This window comes from Urocitellus parryii, chromosome 5 (genome assembly GCF_045843805.1).
Source record: "Urocitellus parryii isolate mUroPar1 chromosome 5, mUroPar1.hap1, whole genome shotgun sequence".
NCBI classification, from domain to species: domain Eukaryota; kingdom Metazoa; phylum Chordata; class Mammalia; order Rodentia; family Sciuridae; genus Urocitellus; species Urocitellus parryii.
The window spans coordinates 156,432,389-156,449,124 of NC_135535.1; the positions used below are offsets into that span (position 1 = coordinate 156,432,389).

Genomic DNA, 16,736 nt, shown 5'->3' on the forward strand with positions numbered 1-16,736 from the left:
TAATCCTTGTCCCCACCCGTCTCTTGTGAGCAGAAAAAATGAACTGATGTGTAAATCCTTAGAATAAAGGATGTATTGCCCCAAAATAAGGGAGTAACCCAAGATAGATATTATGGATTCAGGCAATAAAAACCCACACACAGGATAAGGGGAACTCCAGGAATAGAATCAAAGGGAAATCCAACAGCAGTAATCAGGTTAGACATAAGCAGAACAGAGAACTACAGGAAGGATGATTGCATGAAAAAGTGATAAATTTTGCAGTTTGAAAACCTTAAAACATTTTATAGAGGTATTCTAGAAGGTATGAGAAAACTGATATTCAAATACAGCTAACTTAAGAAGAGGAGCAATAATTACAGTCCTGCCTCCACTGAGCAAGACCCTCTAAAGGAAAAAAAAACTGGGGAGCTAGGAATATGGCTTGGCTATAAAGCACCCCTGAGTTCAACCCCTAGTACCAAAGGGAAAAAAGTAAATGCATTTCACAAGAAACTAACTACTGGGAGGACAATGAAGAGAAGGCCAGTGTGAAAGTGGCCAAAACCCATCCATCATATTAATAACTAGGTTTAAAATTAATTAATCAAGAATAGACAACATATACTGCATCTTTCTTAGAAATGCAATTAGGCCAGAAGAAGCAGGTAAAGGACTTAGTAGATCCCTTTGGGTAGCAGGAGCAAGGGTGGGTAAGGGCCAAGAGTGAAAAAAAAGACGATTACTTTTTGTTTTAAGTCTGTTTAGCACTTTTTTAGATTTAATACTTTGAATTAAAATATAGGTAGACGGTAGAGGTAGAAAGGTATCTATCACTGAAGTTCTCTCAGTATTTTTTATGTTGTAGAAGTGAATTCAAATACATCCACAACTGTATGTATGGTAGTGGGGCATACTATTCATTTAACCCAAAGGCAAATTACTACTGATCTACATCCAAAGACCCCCTTCCACACTTTTTTTTTAAATTTTGAGATAGGGTCTAGCTAAGTTGCTGAGGCTGGATTTCAATTTTTGATCTTTCTGTATTAGTTTCTCAAGCCACTGGGATTATAGGAATGCATCACCAAACCCGGCCACAACCATATAAGGATAAACTATACTAACTACTATTATGTATATTACTCTATAGTCAATATTCATAACAACCTATGCAGAATGATAAAACTGTTTTAGAAGAGTAAAATAGGCTTAGTAAGGATATGTGAGACAGTAAAAGCCAAAAGCAGAATTCTTAAATTCAGGAATCTGTTATTCCACACTATAGGGAAGTGGACAAAATTATTTCTAATGTCAATTTTCATCTGGAAGATCACTGTAATACTAGACATAAAGGGGAGAGCTCTACCATTTGTCCAAGATCCCCAGTGTTTTTCAGAACTGGGGATCAAATCCAGGGCCTTATATATCCTATCTCTGAGCTATACCCCATCCCTAAAATACCTTATATTTATGCAGGACTTCACCTACTTTTGTAGTTTCATATACCTTTTTGCTTTATGGAAACATTTTCTACTCACCTGCAATGCTTTGTTAGCTTCTTTTATATCTTCTATTTTAAGTTTGGATCTAAAAGATTACAAACAGGTCCAAATTTCAGTACACATTAAAATATAAAACCTTGTAATTAATTAGAAAGGTATTGGTTTTACAGTTATAATTGTATATATGACTCTAATGATCTCTGTCTGGCATATTTTATATTTTGTAAATGTCCTAAAAGAAAATGCATTTTTAGATTTAAAACTTGGTGGTTTTTTGTTTATTTGTGTTTTGAATGCTGGGATTGAACCCAGAAGTGCTTTATCACTGAGCTACATCTTACCCTTTTTATTTTTTATTTTGAGACAGGGTCTCACTAAATTGCTTAAGGTCTAAATTGCTGTGGCTGGTATCAAACTTGCAATCCTCCTGCCTCAGCCTCCTGAATTATAAGTGTGCACCACTGCACTTTGCAAAACTTTTTTTTTTAAAGGAAAGAAATAATTGGCACCAGGTGTAGTAGTACATGCCTGTAATCTCAGCAATTCTGGAAGCCAAGGCAGGAAAAAATCAAAGTTTGAAGCCAGCCTCAGCAACTTAGTGAGGCCCTAAAAACATTCAAGGGTGCTCTACCACTGGTACATTCCCAGCCCTTTTTTTTTTGAGACAGGGTCTTGCTAAAAAGTGCTGAGGCTGGCCTCAAATTTGGCAGTTCTCCTGTCTCAACCTCCCACATTGCTGGAATTACAAGCATGTGCCACTATGACCAGTGATTTAGTCACTTCTAAGAAGTCACAAAGGTAGCAATGAGAAAGCCAGCATCCAAACCCTGGTCTATGTAACCTCCAAAGCCCACATTGCTAACCTATATACAAAGTTCATTGGCTGGGGTTGTAGCTCAGTGGTAGAGCACTTGTCTCACAGGCATGGGGCACTGGGTTTTATCCTCAGCACCACATATAAAGATATTATGTCCATCTCCAACTAAAACATAATTTGAAAAAATAAAAAGTTGGGGCTGGGGATGTGGCTCAAGCGGTAGCGCGCTCGCCTGGCACGCGTGCGGCCCGGGTTCGATCCTCAGCACCACATACCAACAAAGATGTTGTGTCCGCCGAGAACTAACTAAATAAATATTGAAAAATTCTCTCTCTCTCTCTCTCTCTCTCTCTCTCTCTCTCTCTCTCTCTCTCTCTCTCTCCTCTCACTCTCTCTTTAAAAAAAAAGAAAAAGAAAAAATAAAAAGTTAAGGAGATACAGAAGTGTTAATGAAATATGCAGAACATGTATTAGTGATAATTTCCCACCTTTTGAAAATACAAGTTATTGAAAATTCACATAATAAAAAGCAATGTTTAATTACCTAGATTCCAATACCGAGGGATGATTTTCTCTACATGTCTATGAGTGTGTGTGTATATATGTTTACATGGAATCATTACCTACATAGTTTTTTATAACCAGCTCTTTTTCTCCTAGCAAGGTATCCTGAACAGCTAAAGGCTATTAGTTGTTACTAAGTATCTGCTTCATATTATATTAAATGATTACATGGTGGGACTGGGGCTATAGCTGCTTTGCTTGCACAAGTTTCTGGGTTCAATCCCCAGTACCAAAAAAAGCAATAATAAATGGTTACATGTTATGTACCATAAAAAAAGGATATGAAAGTTAATATCTATTGTTGAACTTCCACAAAAGTTTAATAAAGTACAAGGTATAAGCTGTACTGGTCTGTAGTCCCAGCTACTCAGGCAGCTGAGGCAGGATCACAAAAACCGACAATAGCGCTGAGAATGTAGCTCAATGATAAAGTACCCCTAGGTTTAATGCTTGTACTTCCGGAAGGGGCTGAGGCAGAAGGATCCCAAATTCCAATCTGGCCTCAGTAAGGCCCTAAGCAGTTCAGTGAGATGCTCTCTCAAAATTAAATTTTTAAAATAAATAAATAAAAAGGGCCGGGGATGTGGCTCAGTGATAGAGTATTCCTGGTTTCAATCTCCAGTACCAAAAAATTCTGACCCCTATCCATGTTTTAGGGACTATGATCTCAGAAGTAATAAAGGAAAATTGACAAAAGGTTACATGTAAAAACTGAAATATTAACAAGGGAAAAACATGCTACAAACTAATAATGAATGACAAACTAGAAAAAAAATGTGCCATAATTGATTTTCAAAGATCCCATGAATAATCCAAAAAATGTACAACAGTCACTTTACCAAAAATAAACTACATATAATAATGGAATAAACATGATCAACCTGGCTCATGATTAAAGAAATAGAAATCAAAATAATATATTTTTTTAAACTCTTTGGTACTTCCTACTACAAGAAAGATGACAAAAACTTTACATGCTGGGCAGTGGCACATGCCTGTAATCCCAGAAATTTAGGAGGCTGAGGCAGGAAGATTGAAAGTCCAAGACCAGCCTCAGCAACCCTCTCTCAAAATTAAAAAGGATTGGGGAATATAACTCAGTAGTAAAGCACCATTGGGTTCAATCCCTAATATCAAAACAAAACTTTACAGCACATTCTTTTTGGCCCAACAGTTCAAGCCATATCAACATATGATTTTCTTTGGTACTGGAGATTAAACCTAGGACCTCAACCATGTCAGGTCAGTACTACATTCCTAAGCCCAAAATATACATAGAAGATATTCACAGCAGTACTGCTTACAAAAAAAGTTCGACTTCAGTGCTTAACCACTGAGCCACATCTCCAGCCCTTTTTTATATTTTATTTAGAGATGGTCTTGCTAAATTGCTTAGGGCCTAGCTAAATTGCTGAAGCTGATCTTGAACTTGCTTCAGCCTCCTGAGTTGCTGGGATTACAGGCATGTGCCACTGGGCCCAGCTATCTAGCATATAAATAAAACACCTTCAAACTACAAAAGAACAAGCATTATATGGAATTAGGTTAGGTATGCAAGGTAAGAGAATAATTCAGTAGTCAAAATAACCCTTGAAAATCCCTTACACATAGCTAGCCCATAAATTCACTTATAGATTGTGTAGTATATCTAACCTGTGCGGTAATTTCCCTGCAAACTAAAATTTGAGAAGCAATGAACTGGACTAAAGTAAATAACAAGGGTCTGAAAGCAGCACCCAGATCTTCAAATGACCACCTCTTTAATACAACTACAAAGTCTCTGGAACAGGTGAAAATTAACATATTCCTTATTTTACTATGCCAGTATGCTCTAATATTAAACTTTTAAGATCTCAGTAAATGGAGATTTTTTTGTTTTCACTATTTAGATTATAAATATAGTGCCTGCACATGGAGGAAGCGCAATAAGTACCTGTGAAATACTGGGAAATATAGTAACCAGCACTTAGCCACAGGGTTAGGCTCAAAGTGCTCAACAAATGGATGTCAGATTGAAACTAATATCTTTCTTTCAGAAACATAATACAAATTGTTCTGTGAAAAGCTATACAAGGGGCTGGGGATGTGGCTCAAGCGGTAGCGCGCTCGCCCGGGTTCAATCCTCAGCACCACATACCAACAAAGATGTTGTCCGCCGAGAACTAAAAAATAAATATTAAAAAAAAAAAAAAAAAGAAAAGCTATACAAGTTAGGTGCAGTAGCGCATGCCTGTAATCCTAGCACCTGGGTGTAATCCTCAGTACCACCAAAAAATAAAAGATACAGAGATAAAAATACATTTATCTATAATAGTTCATATTTTTATCTTATATTTAAACCTCCCCTGCCCTTTGGTACTGCAATTGAACCCAGGGGCATGCCACCACAGAGAGCTACATCCCCCAGCCCTTGCTTATTTTGAGATAGGGTCTCACTAAATTGCTGAGGCTGGCCTCAAACTTGTGCTCTTTTCTCTACCTAAGCCTCCTGGTATTACAGGTATATTCACCACACAGCTGTATTTAAACCTTTCTAATTAGTTTGATGCCTTCATGAACCTTTAATAATTGTCAATGACTACTTAGTTGAAGGGGAAAAAAAATTACTCGCTAAGTTTGTTGCCAAGTTCTTGAAGAGCTTGCTCTTGTTCACGATATATTTTTTTCAACTGCTGATTTTCATCCTGGAGGTTAAGAAACTCCTGTCAAAACAATAAAAGACAGAAAATGTGATTTAAAAGGAATGAGCAACTTCACATTGTATATGTATCATTAATTAGCATCCTTAAGCTTTTTATAAAAAACAAAAACTGTGTCCAAACTCCTTTCCTAGCTGCTCTGTGTATCAGCTACTTCACATTTTTCATATTTACTTAAATCTCTTTAATATTTTTGACAAGAAATAGTATGACCTGTTTTCCTTGTATATGTAAACTAAGTTAACTTTAAAACAAGACAACAATCACTGGTGGTGGTACACCCTTGTAATCCCAGCAATTCAGTTGACTAAAGCAGGAGGCTCACAAATTTGAGGCCCACCATGGCAATTTAGCAAGACCCTATCTCAAAATAAAAAGATCTGGGTGTGCAGCTTAGTGGTAGAGTGACCCTGGGTTCATTCCCCAGTACCAAAAATAAATAAAATAAATTTTAACATAGGTGAATATTTGTCAAAAGATATAATATTTAAAGTTTTACTACAATTTACTTTTTTAAGATTAGTGATTTGTTGGGTCTCATTTCTAAGATGAGATAAGGCATCTTTCTCCTTTTGAAGATCTTCCTGCAAAGTCTGTCTCCATTCCTTCTCAATCTTCAGATCAGTTTCCAGTTGGATCCTTAAATGACAAATAATACACAGAAGCTCAGTACCACTTCTTACATAACAGTTAAATGTATTCCTTAATACAAGCATCCTTTTGGTTGATTAATTTTGCCTCTATGATGCATTTCTGTGTTTTTCTTTCTCTTTTTTTCTTTTTTGTACCAGGGATTGAACCCAGGGCCCAGGGGCATTTAACCACTGAGCCATATCTCCAGCCCTTTTTTATTTTTTGAGACAGGATCTTCCTAAATTGCTTAGGGCCTTACTAAATTGCTAACACTTGAACTTGCAATCCTCCTTCCTCACTCTCCTGAGTCACTTGGATTACAGGTGTTTGCCACCATGTCTGGCTTCATTTTCTTTCATAAATATCTTTTGGTAAACAAATCCAGCACAGGTTTTTTTGTTTGTTTTGTTTTTTGTTTGTTTTCCTTAAACAATACTGGCAATTGAACCCAGGGCTTTGCACATACTCAGCAGGTGTTCTACCACTGGGCTACACCCGCAATAGGGGTTTTCTGAAAACATTTGCCAGCCACAAAAAAAATAACTGCTAAACAATTTATGTCATTTTGTCGATATACATTAGAGTTGTATAAGTATAGAAAATGGAAGGGTATATATCATACTACTAAAACTTTTTTATCTTGGGGATTCAACACAGAGGAGCAATGTGGGGTTTTAATTGTTTACATTTCTGTGCCATATGGAAAATTTTAAAACAAACTAACTAATGAAGGGGATTGATAATTACAATTGTTAAATGAATGTAATATCAGTAACAGCAAAATCTGCCCTGGTGTAAAGTGCTAATTTGCAGATTACTGTTGGAAGCTGACCAGCTGCAGGATAGATCCAAAACCATGCAGACTATACTGTGTGGAAATGCTAGTTCTCATCTGAAAGCACTCCTATATCATTCTAACAGCGGCTAGCTGGCAAGACAAAAGGTGTTGAAGTATAAAATTTTTATTTATTTATTTATTAATTATTGGTAATGAGGATTGATCCTGGGGGCACTTTACTACTCAGCCACATCCTCAGCCCTTTTTTAAATTTTAAGACTTCTTAAGCTCAAATTTTTTAACAAAAGGTGGGGAGGCTGCTGAGAATATGGCTCAGTGGTTAAACACTCCTGGATTCAATTCCTGATACCCAAATGAATAAATAATTTAAAGGGAAGCCAGGCGTGTTAGCACACTGGTAGTAATCCCAGTGATTCAGGCCAGCCTCACCAATCTAGCAAGATACTGTTTCAAAATAAAAAGTAAAAAGAGCTGGGGATGTAACCTGTGGTAAAGTGTCCCCAGGTTTAATCCCCAATACCTCTTAAAAAAAAAAAAATCACACACACACATACAGAATGATCCTAATTCTCAAAAAACAAAAATACTGATATATATTAAAGTGTTATCCATGTTCTTTTAATTTTATTCATGCTTCTCCATGATTCCTTGTGTTTTGGCCAAGAGGATATAATCTTTTCATAGTCAGAAACTGATAAAAGTTATTTCCACATTAGGGGAAAATCTAGAATTCATTTTTCTCTAACAAAGTTTCTCAACTGACTGTTCCTATACATACAGTTCCAATGTCAGGATTTCCTCGGTCTCCAAATTGTTAACATGTTCATGCCCTTCAAAAAGGCACCAACTTAGAGAAAAAAATTAAAGTTTCACCAGTTATAAATAAATAGATATTTTTAAAAAATAAAGTTTCACCAGTGACAAACATATCTCAACAGCTACACCTAGATCTTAGTAGTTAGTTTAGCCTTACAAAGAAAGGGGTAGGTCCCTGTAGCATTGTTTAGGTCATCCTTTGGGCAGGTATCAAATAACAATATCATAGTAGAGTAAGTTGTAACATTGCAAAATAAATATCAATTTTGTCTTGCATGTTTTTGTCAAACACTAAAAAAGGTGATTTAGTAACAGAGTATCTGGATTTCTATGCTATATTCGACTAATTGGCAAGGTGTCCCAATCTTTTGTTTTCATTTGTTTTTATTTGGCAAGCACAGGGACTTAAAGCCCTTGGCACTGCTACTAAACTTGTGACATGAATGCTCCTTGTAATTTTTATTGCCAAAGGAAGTCCTGAAAAAGTACTATCCATTATTATTATTATTATTATTATTATTATTATTATTATTAAATGTTTTTAAAGTACTGGGGGGGTAATAGAGGCACAGTGGATAACCCTTGGTACCCTTGCGAATTTGGCGCTGCAAGTGGTGCAGAGTATGCTAGCTGCCTCCTGCAGCCTTTGTGTAGGCTGTGCTGGGCCCCCCAAAGCCCTGTCGCCTGATGGGGGCGCCATTCGGAAGCTGTGCACTGCTCACAGGACCCACTCTGCTCTCCGTACATAAATTTACAGAGGAACATGAATGGATAACTATAGAAAATGGTATTGGAACAATGGGAATCAGCAATTCTGCACAATATACTGTTTATTGCAGTCTATCTGAAGTAAAGAAACGTGAGAAATATGTAAAATGTATTGAGAAGTACAAATGGCACCCTAAGTAAACTAGTGTGGAATAACTTAAGCAGTTGTCTTAAATTAGTGGTAAAAGAAGATTTAAAAAGGAACTACTCTCCACACTGCTAACTGGAAGAAGATTACCCCTTAAATTTCCAGTGTCTAGGGCTGGGGATGTGGCTCAAGCGGTAGCGCGCTCGCCTCGCATGCGTGCAACCCAGGTTCGATCCTCAGCACCACATACCAACAAAGATGTTGTGTCCGCCGAGAACTAGAAAATAAATATTAAAAACTCTCTCTCTCTCTCTCTCTCTCTCTCTCTCTCCCTCCCTCCTCTCTCACTCTCTCAAAAAAAAATTCCAGTGTATGCATGAATCTTTTTTACTTTTTTTAGTGATTTTTAGAGTTAAGATTTAGGCTCTGATTTCAGAATTCATGAAATTATCTGTGGTAAAAACTACTTACAATAGGCATGTAATTCAAGGATAAGCCTTATACAATATTGTAACTTGCTTATATACATCCTTGGATTTGGATTAACATATTTAATGATCTTCCCATTGGAAAAAACTAGGCGTGGAGGAAAGTGTCTTAATTTTATAATATGCTGCATTTTCTGGTGTTATTTTTATACACTGAAATAACGGCTTGCAACAAAATATTCAACTTCATTAAGTTTTTTTTGGAAACAGAGTCTCTCTAAATTGCCCAGGCTGGCTTTGAACTTGTGATCCTCTTGCCTCAGATTTTTTTTTTTTTGTAATTTTATTTATTTTATTCACTTTAGTTGTTGATAGACCTTTATTTTTTATTTATATGTGGTGCTGAGAATCAAACCCAGTGCCTCACACTCGAGGCAAGTGCTCTACCACTGAGCCACAACCCCAACCCCTCAGATTCTCGAGTAGCTGGAATTACAGGCCAGTTCCTGGACAGATGCTGGGTTTCAGTATACAAATGATAAAGTAAAATGATACTTAATATTTAAGTTTTTAACCAAGGTAAAATTTTCTGGCCTAAAGCCTTGTTCTGTATACTAATTCCTCAAAATATTATTTTTGGCATATTTAAAAGGAGGCTTTTAAAGAAGGAGGACAGCGAATTCAAGGCTATCTTTAGCAACTTTTTGAGATCCTGTCTCAAAAAGTATAAAGAGCTAGAACAGAATGTAAAGTGCCCCTGAGTTCAAGCCCCAGTATTGCTTAAAAAAAAAAAAAAAGATTCCAGACAATTAAAAATCTCTAGATATTATATATAAGACATAAGAAAACTCAGAAAGATGGAGAGAAGGCAAATGAGCTAGGAACCCCAGGATTCAAGAAACAACATGGTAGTAAGTTTCCAGAGGCTTCTTTTTTTTGTCTCCAGGTAGCTCAGCTTGGATGTCGAAGATTTTGTCCCATACATAAACACCTATGGGCACAGACAAGAAGAGCAAACAAAAGAACCTTCACATGAAGTGTGTTGTCTTACCAAAGTTCTGAGAAAGAGACAGTCTAATGAGATAGAAACTTTTTGACAATGAATGCCCTATCCCAGCAAAACACCAAAGGCAGGGGAGATGGGGAAGACATGGCCTTGAGTAGGGAACCTAGAAGTTATTGGGTATCTTTCTCCATCCCCTTTGGGATGGTCTTGGGCTTTCATCCCCACTTGGTATAAAGGGTCACTGCTAAAACAGATCTAAATAAAATCCAGAATGTTATAATACCCAAAGTATTCAAGATGCAATTGAAAAACATCTGTTATACAAAGTCCTAGAAAATCTCAACTCAGATGAAAAAAGAATCAACAGATGCCAACATGTCAGACAATGAGAATTTTAAAGCAGTCATGTTGGAAATGTTCCTATGACCAATTATACTTTCAAGAATAAGAAGTCTTATCAAGGAAAGACAGACAAGACAAGGACAAAGAGAAAACAAAAAAAAAAAAAGTCAAATAGAAATCTTAGAACTGAAAAATGCAATAGTCTCAAGAGAAGAATAAAGATGAAGAGGAAAGAATGAACCAACCTGAAAACAGAACAAGTCAAATTACCCAGTTTTCCCAGTTTTAATAACAGAAAACAGATTGGGGCAGAAGAACTGTCTCAGGGACCTTGGGAGTATGAAGAAAAAGTCCACAGTGATGCACACCTATAATCCCAGCTACTTAGGAGGCTGAGGCAAGAGGATCACAAGTTCAAGGCCAGCTTGGACAATTTAGCAAGACCTGTCTCAAAATTTTTATTTTATAAAAGGGCCAGGGATATAGTTAATGAAAACAACCTTCAGAAATTAAAGTAAAATATAATGTGTTACCAACAGACTGACCCTAAAAGAACAGACCTACCTGAAAAAAAATGGCTAAGAAAAATAGAGATTCAAAAAGGAACCTCAGGAATGAAGAAATGAAAAAAGAATAAGGGAAAGATGAAAAAGAGCAAACAATGACTTTCTAAAGTTAATTATGTTTAATGGTTGAAACATATAAAATTGGTATATTCTCAATATATAGAAAAAATATTTAAGCAAACTATAAAGAGGAGACACTCAAAATCACTACAGATAAATCAAAAACCAAAATGAAATTTTCATGTTCACATAACCCATGAGAAGGCAAGAAGACTCAAACAGAGGAATGGAAAACAACAACAACAACAAAATAAATAAATGACATTTGAGCTTGAATAAATCAATAATTAACACTAAATGTAAAAGGACTAAATGCACTCAAAAGACCAAGTTGGCAGGATTGATTTTTTAAAAAAAAATGGTATGGTATCGTAAGAAACTCATTTCAATATAAGATAAAGGTGGGCTGAAAGTTAAATGATTAAAAAAATGCAAACATAAATCAACAGAAAGTAGGAACAGCTATTTTAATACCAGAAAAAGTAAACTTCAGAGTGAAGAAAATTACCGGAGACAAGAATATAATGACCAGAGGGTCAATCCACCAAGAAGACATAGCAATCCTAAATGTATGGGCAGCAAACAATAGAGCTTCAGAATAAAGCAAAAACTGATAGAACCAAAAATAGAAATATATAAATTCACAATTACAGTTGGGTATTTCAACAAACTGGGGATATAGTTCAGTGGTAAATCTCCCCTGGGTTCAATCCCAGTACCAAAAAGGAAAAAAAAAAATGCACCTAAGGGCTGGAGGTATAGTTCAGTGGTAGGATGCTTGCCTAGCATGTGCAACACCCTGGGTTTCATCCACAGAACCACATGTAAAAAAAAGAAATATATCTAACCTACTGAATATTATAGTAATAGAGTATTGGTTGTTTGCTTTCAGGATGGCATGGCTGACTTATGGCTTGCTGCCACCACACAGGATGGTCAGAGTGTCGGATACCCTATGTCACCAAAACTCAAAGTACACTTTCTACAGAATAGTTTTTTCACCATCATAAAGTCAAAAAAATCACAAATTGAAACACTAAGTTGGGGACCATCTGTTATTGATAGAATTACTAGACATAAAACTAAAGGCAGCTTAGAAACGTACACAGCATACATGCTTGTTTCAATGATATGTTAACATAATACATAGATCTCTATTTTTCATTGTTGTTTGCTTTTAATAACAAAAGTGGTATACATATTTCCTGGGGGGAAATATCGATATTTATAAAATAAAAACTAGGGCTGGGGCTGTGGCTCAATCGGTAGCATGTTCACCTGGCATGCGGGCTTCCTGGGTTCGATCACATACACCACATACAAAAAAAGATGTTGTGTCCGCCGAAAACTAAAAAATAAATATTAAAAATTCTCTCTCAAAAAAAAAAAAAAGTTTGGTGTTTGACACTGTTTAAAAAAGTAAAATAAAATAAAAACTAAAATGCAGGGGATGGGTTTGTAACTTGCCTAGCACGCATGAGACACTAGGTTCAATCCTTCGGATCACATAAAAAAATAAAGTTGGGCCTGGAGTTGTAGCTCAGTGGTAAAGCGCTCACCTAGCATGTTCAAGGCCCTGGGTTCGATCCTCAGCACCACATAAAAATAAGTAAGTAAAATAAAGGTATTGTGTACAACTACAACTAAAAAATAAATATTTAAAAATTATTTAAAAATAGATTTAAAAAAACCTAAAATGCAGCCAGGTGTGGTGGTACACACCTGTAATCCCAATAATTTGGGAGGCTGAGGCAGGAGGATCACAAATTCAAAGCCAGCCTCAGCAACTTAGCAAGACCCTGTCTCAAAATACAAAAAATTTTTAAAAGGGCTAGGGACTAGGGATGCAGCTCAGTGGTACCCCTGAGTTTAATCCCCAGTGCCAAAATAGTCACAATAATAATAATGAGAGGGCTGAGTGTGTAGCCCAGTGGTAGAATACTTGCCTAGCACGTGTGAGACACTGGGTTCAATTCTCAGCACCACATATAAATAAAAGTCCATCAATAACTTAAAAATTTTTTTAAAATTAATAATTGGAATAAAAACATAAATATTACCATAAATACAGTTTTTTAAATGTTTGATTTTTTTTTTCAGGGCTGGGGACTGAAACCAGGGCCTCGTGTATGTTAGGCAAACACTCTTCCACTAAACTACATTCCCAGCCCAATATATTTTTTTTTTTAAGTGAACATACTGGCTGGTATCACCGGATAAATAAAAACATTGGTATTCTATCATATGTGCCAAAAAGGTCGGGTGGGTGGATCATATTAATACAGTTTTTGTTTCCAAGAGCAAAATACTCACAGCTGTTTCTCCTTTTGAGAGATTTGTTTCTGCAGACTGTCAGATTGACTCAGACACTCTTGTAGATATTTCTCATCCTCATCTTCAGCTTCCATTTGCGCCTTCTCTGCTTGCTGCAATCTGGTGTAATTCAAATCAACTTTGGGTAAAACTGAGGCTAGAACTAGGGTGTAAAAGGGTGAAGAAGACAAATAAAAGAAAAATGGGGAAATAGAAACATTTCTAAATGAAAACAAAGTTTGGGGGAAAACTCACAAACTCAAACGTGAAAGAGCCACACAATGTCTAGAAACTGTTTTTGTGATTTTTTTTTCAACACAACATATAATATGCCCAGAATACTATCTTCAAATTTGTTTTATTTCTTGTTCATAATTAACAATGCAAAGCAATACAGTCTTTACCATTTATCTAGAGCATAATGAATCGATAGGTATGTTACTGCCTTTTTACAAAACCATGAAAACTATAGTACTTATGTCTATACTAGGTGAAGAAGCCACCTGCTGTATGTTATGCTAAGATGTCTACGCCAGGAATCAAGTGTGCTATGGGGCCAAGAGCAAAGACCTACAATAACTCCAATAACAGCAGGATCCTTCCTAGAGGATCTTTATGCATTTACTAAATAATGCCAAAGCTCTATTATATGTGTGTATGTGTGTATGCATTTAAGATTCAAAAAGAATTTAGTGCTAGTTGGCACCATTCTCTAGAGATCATTTTTGTTCCTCACCACCAAACATTAAAAATTAGCTAAAAACATGATTTTCAATTTTTCCTGTTTTTCTTTGTAAGTCATTGCTTCGCCCCAGCCTTAGCTCCACTCCCTACCTCCCTTGGCCATCAAGATTTCTGAGACTTGACTTCATTATTTTATAAGAAAATATTTCCCAAGATTCAAGGACATTAATTCCTTGTAGGGAATCGCAAGAGAAATTTCTGTTCTACTAACCAAAAAAACCTGCCTCTTCCTTTCTAGAGCCTTTCTTTCTTTCTTTTCTTTTCTTTTCTTTTTTTTTTTTTTTTTTTTTTTTGTGTGTGTGTGTGTTTGTGTGGTGCTGGGGATTGAACCCAGGGCTTTGTGCCTGTGAGGCAAGCACTCTACCAACTGAGCTATATCTCCAGCCCCTCTAGAGCCTTAAAGCCTCTGTAAGAGCCTTAAAATCATACTAATGGGGCAACCCTCACATATTTCAAGAGTATAAATGCTGCTTCCAAGGAAAGGAGAGTAACTAAGTTACTAAGTTATCTCTAAGTTTAATTTAAATTAAAATATTAAGGCAGTGGGGGTGGACCCAAGCTCTTATCTAAGGACACAGAAAGTAAAATAAAAGTCAGTGAGGTAGGCCTTGAAATTGTGCTATCACAAAAGAGGGCTAGAGGGAACTGGAAAACTGAAAAATGCTAAAGCACAGAATGATGGCCAATCTGGATTGTAAACTATATTAAAACATATTTAAAAATCAGTAAGGGAGTCATGAGGCAAAGAGTGGGCCAATGTTGGGGGAAATATCTGTGCCAACATACTGTGAAACCAAAAGTTAACTTATTTTATTTTTATATTTTTCCATCAAAAAGTAGCTAAAAAGATAAAACTGCATTTGAAAATCCTGACCTCCAAACGGTCAATACTCAAATCAGCCCTTGTGCACAAGGTTTGAGGAATGTATTTTTGTAAATCCAAGTGCACATGTCTGCTTTATGGCAGTGTACTACCACAGCAGCCAACCAAGAAATGTACAGGGCTCCTTCCTAATACCCTTTTAGAATACTTAATAGCATAAATTCTTTTCTATTTAGTATATTATAAAATTGTGGGTTATATTTCAGTCTGTTCAACACAAATGGTTTTCAGAAAGATATATCTTTGACCAGCTTGTACTGGTCCTGAGTGTCACTGCTGGCACATTTCACCAATGACATTGCAATCGTCCTAGTTTGAGTTAGCAAATCATTGTCACTTCATAATGGAATGGACAGAAATCAAAGACAGAAAAAGGTAATAAAGATGTCCAAAATGTAAAAATGGGGATAAAGAAAACAAAAAAGAAAAAAGAAGAAAGAGGATGTCAATAAAAGAATATCCATGTCAATAAAGCATTAATAGTTATGTTTTTCATAAATAGATTCAAAGAAAGCAATGATAAGACATATGTTGACATCAACATGACAGGGCAATGGAAATACATTACATTTTCCAACAATAAAAGTGAAAAATGCCAATATAAAACGATTCAATTTAAACAAAATTGTATCTTGGGTTGGGTTGAGGGTCCTAGCTCCAAGAAGCAAAAATAAACAACTAGTTCAGATGCTTGATTTCAGATAAAGAGATGGTGAATGACAAACAGTATGACAATTCATATGCATGGAAATCAATCAGGGATAATCCCAACATTGATTTTGTTCACTATTAATTTTTTTCACGTTTTTGTTTGTGTATGTTTTAGGTAATAGACTGAACCACATGAAATTGCTGGCATTAGGCCTTTAAAAAAAAAATCTACAAGATGGGGACTTCAAATGAATCAGCCCAATATAAAGCAACTTGATTCCATGCAACAACCAAAACAAAATGCAAAATCCTGTTCAGCTTAAACAAAAAAGTGCTAATCTATATCTTCCTAATTTTTTTGTGGCAAATGTCAGAGCTAAATAAAGAAAAAGGAGGGAAGAAGGAGAAAAAAGAAACTAGTACTGGAAATGCTGTACCTTTGTTCCAGCTGCCTCATGGCTACAGTAATTTTATTGGTTTTTTCTTCTAGTCGGGCAATTATTTCATTTTTTTCTTTCAAGCCATCTTCACAACCCTTTTTACAAAGACATAAAAGCCACAGTGGTTTTCATTTTTAAACCTGAATGTTTATGCTTCCTACAGCATCTTGCAATGGGATTGTTACTTTAAATGAGCAGGATTAATTTACACATTAAAATAATGCTATGATATAAAATAGTGCTACTAGTCTTCATTTAAAATAAAGAAAAAACTCAAACTTCAATGTTTTTGGAAGACAACAGGATAAATTCATGTAGAACAGGCCATTTTAAAAATTAATTAAATTGTAAAGGGCTTTCAGCAACAAGTCTACTTAATAGCAATTTTACCACACTACTAGAAAATTCCAACTATGATCACAAAGTATTTCAATCAAATTGAAATCTTTCTCAGGACCAGTGTGTGAAGAAGTTTAACAAAATATATTACAAATTTAGATTTGAGAGTTTTTCCAAAAGATTTAATCTTGATACTAGGAGCTCTTGATAACTGTGATTTAGAGTATGTGTTTAGCAGATGAAAGGCCGTGGGTTTAATCCCCAGAGCCCATCATGCACACATACATACATACAGG

The 16,736-nt window shown here is 35.9% G+C and overlaps 1 protein-coding gene across 3 annotated transcripts in view; it reads right to left on the bottom strand.

The window, feature by feature from the left end:
- Positions 1 to 16,736, bottom strand: part of Rufy2 (RUN and FYVE domain containing 2) — a 42,235-nt gene that overhangs the window by 3,726 nt on the left and 21,773 nt on the right. For 2 of the 3 annotated variants that reach the window (XM_026394667.2, XM_026394666.2), the window contains exons 12-16: positions 16,099 to 16,196; positions 13,384 to 13,503; positions 6,074 to 6,203; positions 5,473 to 5,567; positions 1,521 to 1,569 (exon numbers count right to left, since the gene is read on the bottom strand). In XM_026394667.2, coding sequence (XP_026250452.1) covers positions 1,521 to 1,569; positions 5,473 to 5,567; positions 6,074 to 6,203; positions 13,384 to 13,503; positions 16,099 to 16,196 — 492 coding nt within the window. Of the gene's footprint in view, positions 1 to 1,520; positions 1,570 to 5,472; positions 5,568 to 6,073; positions 6,204 to 13,383; positions 13,547 to 16,098; positions 16,197 to 16,736 lie in introns of those variants that run through there. The other variant, XM_026394668.2, reaches the window with a different exon arrangement.